General features: G+C 44.1%; 1 protein-coding gene across 1 annotated transcript; it reads left to right on the plus strand.

Moving 5' to 3' along the window:
• Positions 1 to 331: 331 nt before the first annotated feature.
• On the plus strand, positions 332 to 2,035 carry LOC135879937 (protein FAM240B-like). Its single transcript, XM_065405976.1, has 2 exons — positions 332 to 471; positions 1,957 to 2,035. The coding sequence occupies exons 1-2, from the start codon at positions 332 to 334 to the stop codon at positions 2,033 to 2,035; spliced, it is 219 nt and encodes a 72-aa protein (XP_065262048.1).
• The last annotated feature ends 10,235 nt before the right edge of the window (positions 2,036 to 12,270 follow it).

The raw sequence follows: 12,270 nt of genomic DNA on the forward strand, positions 1-12,270 counted from the left end.
GCAATAACTTTATCCTGAATTGTGTGCTAAAAGGTCACAACCACAGTTATATGGAGGTGAAAGATATTTTACCAAAGGCATTTTAAGGTGAACAATTAGGAATTGTAATTACTGTAGTACAGCATATACCTCAAGTGCCGCTTTCTGAATGAAGAAGTAGAAGCATGATTCATTCCCATTAAGTTCTTCTTTTGCTTCCACGGTAAAAAGACTGCATGTGAATTCAGTATTGTAAAGATCTTCTAAAGCATGCTGCAGTAGCACCATATTCCAGACAGCAAAATAGAAAAGGACCGATAACTGGTCATTTGGGTTTTCTCCTTTACAGAAAATGAATAGTCAATATGTGCGCTTTGAAGTGTTTGGATGTGAAACTGAGGAACTAACAGACTTCTGGGAAAAGACAATTGAAAAACAAACTAAGCATCTGCAAATTGAAAAAGAACGTCAACAGAGAAGTGCTCTGCCAAAGTAAGTGGGGGGGAGGGGGAGAAGGGATGCTTGTTTCTGTGGGTTGATATTGTAATCCTTTAAAAAAATAAAAAATAAAAATAAATAAATATATTTAGTACATGCAATAGATGCCAGAATGACCACCAGGAAATTGGGGTTCTTTGTATAATATACAACAACAAAGCTTCATGCGCTGCCCCTCCCCCTGTATGCCTCAACCATGACCTCAATGGCTATCTCAAAAAGATAAGAGAGGGTAGTTCATTCTTGGGCCCTGCTCAAGTCACTAATGCTACCTTTACCCCTCACTGTTTGGTGCTGTGTGGAGCCTCAGTTCAACCACAGCAGAGAATCTGGCCTTAGATCATTTAGCCTTTCTAACCTTGTGTTCGCTAGGAAAAAATGTGTGTTCGTGTGTTCTTAACTCAGAGTAACTAACGTAACTAACACAAGGTCAATCCCTAATTAAAACAAGGCAGCTGTAGTTTCAACATGTGTAGGCAGGCCAAGGCAAACCTTAAACTCCCCTCTAGTCTTTACCTCAGCCTGCTAACCTGTGAAAACTATAAACTGCCTTGTCTTCAGAGGATCTTAGATTGTGCTGGTTACCCCGAGGTAAGAACACACCTTTTTTTTTTTTTTTCCTAGTGAAGATGCACCTTTTCACATAAGCTGGTCCCAAATAAAGGAAGCATTCAAAATTCACCCACCCTTTTCCTTTTTTTTGAAAAAAGGTTAAAATCCAACAGCAGAGGAAGGAAGGATGGTGTTGCAGTTAGTGCCCTGGCCTAGGGCATGTGAGAGCTGAGCTGAGTTGAGTTCAGTTCCTGGGTCTGCCTTAGATTTACACTGTAACCTTGGGCAAGTCCCTTAATTTCTCCATCCTCAGCTCCCCACCTGTATAATTTCTCCTGTCTTTTGTCTGTCTTGTCTATTCGCTCTTCGGGCCAGGAACTGTCTTACTATGAATTTGTGCAGTGCCTAGTACAGTGCCTTGATCCTTATTGCGGCCTCTAGGTACTACTGCACTACAAATAAACTCCCACCTCTCACCTAACCTATCTGGCTAACAAGTAAGAAGCATTGCTCCTGGTAAGAAGAATCTTGTAGATTTAACTGTACACAGTCTCTCCAGTGCTATCAATCTAGTAGTGCCAAAGGAAACCAAGAAAGTACTGTAAGAGGTTGTCCAGCAGGTGGCAGCAGCCAATCTTGAGAAATAAGGGATGACCTACAAAGTAGCTTTGTCAAGCCAGGAGAGATGAAAACTAGAGATGACTGAGCCCCAAAGCTCAGGTTAAGTTTCCTCATTATGCTAGAAGACACTCCAGATGAGCAGGATTTAGTAGATCTCCCACTGTTGCTACTGCTGGCAGAGCAGCACCAATGGTAGCAATGGTGGGAAATGTTAGGAAGATGAGTTTGGTGGTATCTCTCAAAGCCCGGAGATGTGCAAGACTGGAGTCTTTCTGGTGATATCGGTGTTTATGTTTCCTGTCTTAGACTCAGAACTGAATGGAAGGAGAGGTTGGAAAAAAGGATACAAATGATGAAGACTCAAAATGAAGAGCCAGCTAGTTGAAGGCTTCTTACGCATTTGGGAAAAGAAGGAAAAATGTTTTGCAGAAGAAAACCATAGTGTATTGCAAACACCCAATTTATTTTTATTTATAAGTTTCAATGAGATTTATTCTACAGTACCATCAACATGTAGGGAGTTCATATGTGAAACCTCTATTACTGCTTATGAGACCTATTATCTATGTGGACCCCTCATTCAGTGAGGAGAGAATAAATGTGTATGGATCCTAAATTGTGGTTCCCTGATCCAGACAACTGTCTGGAAAAGGAATTTAGTATCATTTTAACTAAATGCTTATTGAAATAATCTCCTGTGTATTTTATTAAATACTCCTTAGGTTTCTATACATACTGATATTATAGAGCAATTTAATGTGGTTTTTCTTTGAAATTGTTTAATACATTTTTGTGTTTTTGACTACTATGAAACCACAAATATACACAGAGAACAAATACACTTAAAAGATATTAATTTATTACTAATACACTTTGGGAGCAGGTCCAATTCCTCCTCCTTATAAGACAGATTGTTTCAAAGTGTATCCATCTAACCCCTACCACAAATGTGCAATAACCTTTACTAAAATGGAAGAGTTTCAATGAAGTAATGCTATCAAGTTGCTTCTTTTTTAGTGATTGTTTCATTGCCACAGGAGTAATGCACGGCAAAATGGATTCTTTTAAAACACATTAAAAATCCCTTTCCCTCAATTGCTCAGCTGTCAGTCTCTTGCAATGACATCATTTGACTAGTTCTCCAGTCTCCATATAGTTCCAGGGTAGACAAGATTTTAATTACCAAGGGGGAGGGGGCGCAGAGGGGAAATCAGTAAAAGCAAGATTCTGTTTTTTAAATAGCTTAGGTAAACTGTTATCGTAAAGCATGTTTAAAATGTTCTATTTTCCTTTGTACATCACATTTCAAATATGCCACGTTGGAGAGACCTGAGGGCAAAAAACAAATCTGGCATCCAATAGGAGTTGTGCACATGGAAATGACAGGCTGATTGGGAGCTTGAAAAAAGCAGTTCAAACATAAAAAACTACCTTGGAACACATGCTCAGAAATCAAGTAATCAGAATTTTTGAAAAGAATTTCCCTGTGGGCTGAAACTGCCTAAAATATGCTATGCTCCATTTCTTCAATATGGTTTTCTTACACTGCTTTCAAAGTGACATAAGCTAAACTAGAAAGGCACTCTTATTCCACATCTACATAGGGAGTTATAACAGTATAACTATAACCACATAATTATACCTGTAAATTTCCCCATGTAGACAGGCCTCAAGGGAGTTAGGCACATGGCTCCCATTAAGTTTTAGTAGGAGTGAGCTCCTTTGAAAATCCCAGGCTGTGCAGCTCAATTTGTGCAGCCCTCACTTGCCTGTGCTCAGCACCTACTAAACCCAAGACCAAATTCTGCTCTCAAGGTTGCACTGGATTTTACACTGGTGTAGCAGAGATCAAAAATGGGACCCAAGGATCAAAGGTTATGGCTGCACTACAGTTTAATTCAACATAAATTATGTCATTCAGGAGTGTGAATTAGCCACTCCCCCAAGCAACATAATTTATGCCGATTTAAGTGCCAGTGTGGACAGCGCTATGTCAGTGGAAGAGCATCCCCTGGCAACATGGCTACCACTGCGGGGGGCTGGAGAAATTAAGCTGATGGGAGAGCTCTCTCCCATCGGCTTAGAGCAGCTTTGTTAGAGAGCTTACAGCGGCACTGCTGCATCAGTGCAGCTGCTAAAACATGCAATACAAGAGAGACTCAGACTTACTGTACTGAAAATCTAGGAGTGAGAATTTCACTACAGGATTCAGATGGATTGACTGTTAGTCTTTAAGGTGCCACCAGACTCCTTGTTGTTTTTGTAGATACAGACTAACACGGCTACCCCCGATACTTGACTACTTTCCATACATATTCTCTTCCAATGAAATGAATCATGGGGAGCAGACCTGTCAGAATCCACTAGGTGGCAAGAGTAAGAAACAGAACAGAGTGCCTGCTTTCCAAAGTATTTCCCCGTGATACTTCAGGCTCCTGACATCACAGGACTTTACTTCAGTGATGTCACAGAATGATGCATTGTGGGATGTCTTTAGCAAATTAGGATGTGCCAATAGATGTGAAGAGAAGTGAATAAAATATATTTTTTAAAATAGTAAACTGAAACTTATCTTTGTGCTGAATGCATTCTCCCCAGCCTGGATCCTAGGGGCTCTGAGAACATATTTCTGGATTTAGCCCAGTGTTCAGTTTAGCTTTGCAATTTACCTTGAGTGTTTAAATGAATTATTCTGGGCTCAAGTTTCACAGTGTTAGATTTAGGACTTTGGGCTGGTCTACACTAACCCCCGCACTTCGGACTAAGGTACGCAAATTCAGCTACATTAATAACGTAGCTGAATTCGAAGTACCTTAGTCCGAAGTTACCGCGGTCCAGACGCGGCAGGAAGGCTCCCCCGTCGATGCTGCGTACTCCGCTCGCCGAGCTGGAGTACCAGCGTCGAAGGCGAGCACTTCCGGGATCGATCCGGGGCACTTCCGGGATCGATCCGGGATCGATTTATCGCGTCTTAACCAGACGCGATAAATCGAACTCAGAAAATCGATTGCTTACATCCGGACCCGGATGTAAGTGAAGACGTACCCTTTGGGTCATGTTGTTATCTTTATTTATCCAGGGGGTAGCAACCCATTTTGATTACTAACTCAATCTCTTTTTCAGGAGCAATCTGACTAGTAGCTTTATAAATTACTAGTAACAAAACACTACATTCCCACAGCAATAAATACAATTTAAGATCAATCAGCAAAAACTAAAATACAATAAAACTGAAATTCAAATCTAAATGTCAAGAAACAAACAATCAGAAGCAGGAGCAGAATGCGAGATGAAAATGTTTGGGGTAAATTGAAAAGATGGGAGTATAAGTCTTTAATTCACCTTGATTGTCATTATAAAAATCAAAAGGAAGTGAAGAGAAAAGACAAACTTTAAGACAAGCCAAAACACTGAAAAATGTTCCTTACCTCTAGAGACTATAGGACTGAAAAGGTTGTGGTTTAGTAATTGATAAAACTACATGGGCACTGTAGGATCATTATTGCTTAACAGAATGAGCCAAAAATCCTCTGGATTATTTATCAGTCACTCTTAGTAAAGGCAGAGCTTTTAGCAGAGTGGGATGTGCAACCAATACAGTGAGATCTAGGAATTAAAAAAAAAAACACTTCTTCAAAGGACTACTTCATTTAATTTGTTTTTTTCAAACCAAATTTACGCATTGGTTTTTAGTATAACAATGGGATATTTCAACTATGCCAATCCATTTTAATTATTTTTTGTGATTAAAATAGGATACGTTTGCTTATCCTTTCCAGCTTTCATTATTTTACCATTCTTCCTCATCTGGATAGTGTGTTACTAGAAGATGTACTATGTACGATGTACTATGCCTCTTTCATTACATATGCACGATTAAGAACAACTTTGTGTGTGTGTAACACAGACAAAATCGGAAGTAGCATAGTTTTACCATCATCTAAAACAAACACTAAATAATCTGGATCCAATCCCTCTTAGGCTCTGTTTATGAGAAGTATATTCAATGCTACCATGGGAATGACAGATACTCCATTTTATCTGTATTGTATGGATAAGGTCTGACAACTTTGAAACTGTGTTTAAGGGAGAGTTTAAATACAGTTCCTTAACATTGTTCCTGACCATTGTTTTCCACAAACTAGGAAGTGTTGTTGTGCTTGTTTATGCAGTGCTTTGAACCTGAATGACTTACTGGAACCAGAGCAGAGTTCTTTCTTGCTAATACAGTAGTGTCAATTTTGTCAGCGGGTCCAAATGGGACTGGGAGAACTTTCACAAACCTGACCCAGCACAGTTTCCTTAGGGCTTGTCTACACTGGCAAGTTTCTGCACAGTAAAGCAGTTTTTTGAGATCAAACTGCGGACGTGTACACACTGCCAGGCCAATCTGTGTGCAGAAACTCCTCAGTTGCAGTGCTGCAAAAAACCCACCTTGACGAGAGTTGTAAGGCTATTTGCGCAGAGGCTCCAACGCTCTATTGCCAGTGTAGACACTTGATTGCTTTCTGCGCTGTAATTGGCCGCTGGAGCTGTCCCATAATGCCTCAAGTGACTGCTCGGCTCATTGTTTTGAGCTCAGTTGCCCAGAGACATGCGCCCCTCCCCTTTCAAAGCACTGTTTCTGACAGCCCTTGGGTGCTGATCTGCTCTGAGACACAAAGCAAACCATTAATGTGGAATGCTCATGCTGTTGAACACAGAGGCAGCTGTCTCTGGCTATGGCTACACTGGCGCTTTACAGCGCTGCAACTTTCTCACTCAGTGGTGTGAAAAAACACCCCCCTGAGCGCAGCAAGTTACAGTGCTGTAAAGCGCCAGTGTAAACAGTGCCCCAGCTAATCCCCTTGTGGAGGTGGAGTACCTGCAGCGCTGGGAGAGCTCTCTCCCAGTGCTGGCGCGTGACCACACTCGCACTTCAAAGCGCTGGCGCGGGAGCGCTCCCGCGGCAGCGCTTTGGAGTTTTGAGTGTAGCCATGGCCTGTGTGTGTGTGTGTGTGTGTGTGTGTGTGTGTGTGCGAGAGAGAGCGCGAGAGAGAGAGAGATTGCTGTGTAGAGAGCCCAGAAAGGGAGGCAGGGGCTGATGTCCGGGTTTTCCCCTCCCCATGCCTCAGAACTGGTTGCTTCCTGCCACTGTGTGAACTTACAAGACAGCATTCTGACACACTGTCTGTCCCCCAAAACACATTGTCTCTCTCCCCCCCGTCCATACACACATACACTCCCTGTCACACACTCTTCCCCCTGCCCCCACTTCAGTTGAAAAGCAGCTGGCAACGTAGTAGGATCAGGGCCGGCGCAACCCATTAGGTGACCTAGGCGGTCGCCTAGGGCACTACAATTTGGGGGGCGGCGACCGCGGCGGTATTTTGGTGGCGGGACTTCCGCTGCCTCTGTGGGGGGCGGCATTTCGGGGCGGGACCTTCCGCCACCTAGGGCGGCAGAAGAGCTGATGGCGCTTCTGAGTAGGATGCCCATGGAACAATGGAATTGGGAAACCTGCATCATGTGATGCTGTGCCTGCCCCATGAGGAATTGCAAACCCTTCCCAAAGCAGCCTGCGGCCAGTTGCACCATGGGATAGCTACCACAATGCACTGCTGTCTTTGCCGTTGCAAGAACTGCTAATGTGGATGCGCTCCAGCGTCACAAGGAGCACAATGTGGACGTGCAACAGCGGTTTAATTCCAGCATTTTAATGAAAGTGGTATAACTTGTGGCACAGAAACTTGCCAGTGTAGACATACCCTTAATGAAGGGTATGTCCAGCTACTGCAGAGTGCCCTCAGACTTTCACAAGTGGAGTATGTCTTCACAGTGACATCCATTGGTGACACATACCATGCCCTGTGTGATTCCTTTGTGTCCTGCTAATTGTGTTTGTTTGGGGTTTTTCTTCTAATCAGTGGCAGCACTACCTAAAGAAAAGAAAGAAAGACAGACTGAGCTCCATCCCAGTTCAAAGATAAGCAGGTCACTCATCATCATGAGGCTTACTAGATATTCTATACAGTGTTAAAGTATTGGAGTTATTTGTATTACAGTGGCACACAGAGACCTCAACCAAGATCAGGACCCTCTTTGTGCTGATCACTATCCATACATTTAGTAAGAGACAGTCCCTGCTTCATAGAGATTACAATCTAAATAGGCAAGACAGAAAGAGCAGGAGGGAAAAACAGAGGCAAAAGAAGTGAAATGACTTGCCCAAGGTCAGTGGCACAGCTGTGTTAGCCAGTCCAAGTACCAAGCCCCAATCCAATTTCCTGGCCATTGGATCACATTGCCTCTGTTCATACAACAGCCACCACTCTCTGATAATCCAGAGAAGACCTGAAGTTTGAGATTTGAAAAATAAAACCATTCAGGGCCCAGGACCATCTGAGACTGTGGGATCTAGTGAACATATCATCAGGAGTGAATTGGGAAGGGGATTCTTGGGAAGCAAAACTATGCGGGGAGAGGGGTAAAGAACAAGAAGACTCACTAGATCCAAGCCAGATGACTAAATTTAAAGAAGCAGGGTAGATAATTTTTAGAAGGGCAGTCAAAGATTTTGGAGGGAGGGGTAATATCTGAAACTAACAGGGCTTGGATGTGGTTCATTTGAAGGACTAAGATTCAGGACTAGTGTTATTTTGAACTGGCCCATTCATCCCTACTTATTACACCTGTGTTCTCTGAAAGGCATCACCACTCTTGTGTTGGTCCACCTGTTGCACATACACATTAAGGGCCCCATTTTACAGAACTTGGTCTGCAGGATAAAACCTTAAGTCTTTGGGACCAATTTTCAAACTTGGTCAACCATTTTGCATCACAGTACTCCAATCATCCCTCAAGCATCTGTTTGAGCTCCTAAATGTATAATTGTGCACCCTAAGTTAACTACCGTATATACTCAATCATAAGCCAGTTCGTTTATAAGCCGACCCCGCCCAAGATGGATAAGTAAAAATGGAAAATGTTTATGACCCATTCATAAGCCGACCCTATAATTCAGGGGTCAGCAAACTTTGGCTCCCGAGCCATCAGGATAAGCCGCTGGTGGGCCGACATGGTTTGTTTACCTCAAGCGTCCGCAGGCACGGAGGTAAACCTAAGTAAACAAAGTGTCCCGGCGCACCAGCTGCTTACCCTCGCGGGCCGGGACAGCAACTGATGGGGAAATTTTGGTGGGGGAGAAGCTGGGGGTCAGAGGGGTAACTCCTGAGCCCACCACCTACATGACCCCACCCCTAGCCCGGGACCCCCCACACACTCCCCATCCCATCCCTACCCACCTTATCTGGGGAGGGGCAGGGGAGGATGTGTCTGACTTGGCTGGAGCTGCTCCGGCAGGCTGGGCAGCGCGGCCGCAGCCTGCTCGACCGAGCGGTGCGTCCGCAGCATGTTCCAGCAGGCTGGGCCGGGCGGCACGGCTGCAGCATGCTCCAGCGGGCCGGGTGGCACGGCCACAGCCTGCTCTGGGGGCGGGGCCAAGCGGCACGGCTGCAGCCTGCCAGCCCCGGAGCTGCAGCTGCTTCAGAGGCTGGGGGGAGAGCAGCGTGGCCAGAAGCGGAGAGACTCTGGCCCTGCCTCTTCCCTTCTGGCTCTGCTGGCTGTGCTGCCTATCCTTGCTCCCTCTGTTGGGGGGAGGGGCTGTGTCCCACCTCTCCCTCTCTATAGCCGTTCATAAGCCGACCCCCTTCTCTGGTGCTTCCTTTTTTACTAAAAAAATTCAGCTTATGAACGAGTATATATGGTACCGTTTCTTTTGGGGCATTTTATAATCTGTGCAAGACCACCGCTGAGTAGGGTGACCAGATGTCCCAATTTTATAGGGACAGTCCTGATTTTGGGGTCTTTTTCTTATACAGGCTCCTATTACACCCCACCCCCGTCCCAACTTTTCACACTTGCTGTCTGGTCACCCTACAGCTGAGAGCTACACAACACCCTAGTGAGCATTAAACAGCCCTTATTTTGATCAAACCTTCTCACATCCTGCAAACAGCACTTGTTAGGACAATCCCAAAGATTCTTCTGGGCTGATGCAACAGCTTCACATGGGGCCTGATCTGAAGCCCATTCAAGTCTATGGAAAGATGCCAATTGACTTCAATAGGCTCAGAATTAGGCCCATTGCACCTAAAGGGAAAGTCTCAATGCAGACAGCTGTGCTATGTGTAGCTTACAAATATTATGACTTGTTGTCTGTGTACAGCACTTTTACATGTCTAGAAGTTTGCTGTCTGCAGCTGCTGGCAGCCATTTTGAGCAGCAGAGTTCTGTGCAGTCTGCCACAGAGAGGACACACACAGTGTGCTCTCACACCGAGATGTTACTTTTGTTCTCGCTTGACTTGCTGTTTCTCAATATAAAGTAAATGTCATCATCATACAGTTTGCTCTTTGTTTATGAGTAAACATAAGCAGTGGTGGAAAGGGTGGTTATTACTGCAATCCAGCCAGTTTACCCCCCAGGACTTTCCTCACAAACCCAATCTCTCCTAACCATTTGCTGACTTACTTGTGAAAACAATGTGCATGGCCTTGGCTCAGCCTGCCTAAAGAATGCCTACACCTTCCTGAGAAGTGTACTTTAATCCCCTTCTCCCTCCTGCTTGAAAACAGGGCTTTGCTTTATCGCATCATTCTTCTGTCCACAAGAGCTGAGTGAAGTAACCTTGGTAGCAGGAGTCACTGTTAGGTGAAGTTCACTCTGGGAGCTGAGTGCATTGTTTCTCTGACCCTCCCGACCCCTCACTGCCTAGGAAATGAAAGGCACAAATCCACAGAACAGTCTAATAATGACCTGTCAACATTCACTTTGGAAAATAAAGCTGTTTTTGAATTGTAGGAGTGGGGAGCACTTTAAGGAACTGAGTTCTACCATTTTAAAACTCAGATAGCATCTCAGAAATGGCAAACAGTAATCAAATGTTTAAAGAAAAATTCTTCTTATCCTGGGATGAGACCTTAATACCAAATTCCATCACAGAACAAATTTTTATGGACAAACTATAAAGCCCTTTGAAACTAGGGGTTTATAAGGGGAATGCTGACACAGACTTATCCATGGCCAGGGAAGAACAGCACTGCTATGATTACTGAACACAATCTATAATCTGCATGGCGCTCTGAGTCAAAAGGAAAATGAGAGGCTTTGCATAATGTTGAAAATCAATCAGGGCTTTGATGTCGCTCTAATCCTACACTATCTCACAGTTCATTTCATGTCCAAGTGATGTGTCATGTCATTTAAGATTATTGTAATTAGAAGGAATGGATCAGAACCCAACAGGAGAAAGAATATGCTCTTTATTTGATTTGATTTACTTAAATTAAATACTGTTTTTTCAAAACATATAAGCGGCAGCTACTGTTTTATTTGGTGTTTTTAAACGAAGAGGTGGGAAATTATCAAGTAGTCTATTCATAAAGGAAAGCAAACAGAAAGCAGCTTGTATAATCTTTGTACTGTTTGCAGGTTATTAATATGCAATGTATGCATTGAAAGTCAAATCCTGGGGCAGCCTACATGCCCACAGAATGCCCCAAATTAACTTCAAAGCCCAGGCTCAGCTGGGCAGGAAGCCAATAGCAGTGGAGATTCTGTGCTGTGGGGCCATGCACCATGCTATGCAATTACAAATGACATCTCCGTTGATAGCCTGAGCTTCCACCACCAGAAGGAGCTATGTGGACAGGCATGCAATGTGGTTGACCAATGGGGCCAGATTTAAAATGAAGCCGTCTAGTCAATGCTCCAGGCACCCTAATGCATCATCAAGAATACAATCCCAGCAGCATTAAAGTAATCATTTCAAAAGAAACTCAGCCAGCCAGAGGCCTACTGAAACTCCTTTTCCCCGCTTCATCTTTACCGGAAACTACAGATGTATGGGAATACTAAGATTCAGTAACACAAAAGCCCTATATACAGTGTAACAGGGAGCATTGGCTATTCTTCTCAATGGCCTGCATTGCAGCCTGTGGCCTTGGTGTGCGGACGGCTTGGCTGCTTGTAAACTAAGGATTCTCTTCCCTACCCCCTGATATTTTCCATGCCTTGCAGGACTCTTATTACACAGGACTTTGCCCCACTCTTAGGTTTCACTCTGTGAAACTTCGCAGTTTCAGACTGCAGAGATCAGTGGTACAAGGCTTTTTCTTAATTTCAGTTCACACAGGTTCACAACCTAAGTCTTGGGTTCAAATGAACCCAACAGGACAGGTTTTCTAGTCTAGCCAAGCTGTGCTCATACTAAGACCAGGAACAGATGTGATTATAAGCTACCTGTGTGCTCCCCTGATCTCAGGGTCAGCAGGAACCCTAGCTACTCCAACCTTATGCCCAGCTGCTCACAGCCTAAACAGGCAATTCTGGCAGTCAAAGGTCAACCAGTGACAGGGGTGTCCCAGCAATGGCCCATTTGCCAAATCTCCTACATCATCCCCTGTAGACCAGTGAGTGGGGTAGAGGGAAGATATAGACGCCAGTACAATGGCTACAGAAGAATTGCCCTATTCCGCCAGATTCCTCCCAAGCGGGGTTAAATTGGGTTTATAGCTGCTTTAAGCTGCCATAACAGTGCCTAGCACCTAATTCATATAGGTTATTTAGGTCCCAAACTCC

Source organism: Emys orbicularis, chromosome 6, assembly GCF_028017835.1.
Source record: "Emys orbicularis isolate rEmyOrb1 chromosome 6, rEmyOrb1.hap1, whole genome shotgun sequence".
NCBI lineage: Eukaryota > Metazoa > Chordata > Testudines > Emydidae > Emys > Emys orbicularis.

Coding starts and splice junctions, on each gene's coding strand:
- LOC135879937 (XM_065405976.1), top strand. CDS start 332: ATGAATAGTCAATATGTGCGCTTTGAAGTGTTTGGATGTGAAACTGAG. Junction 472..1,956: donor CAGAGAAGTGCTCTGCCAAA/GTAAGTGGGGGG, acceptor TTCCTGTCTTAG/ACTCAGAACTGAATGGAAGG.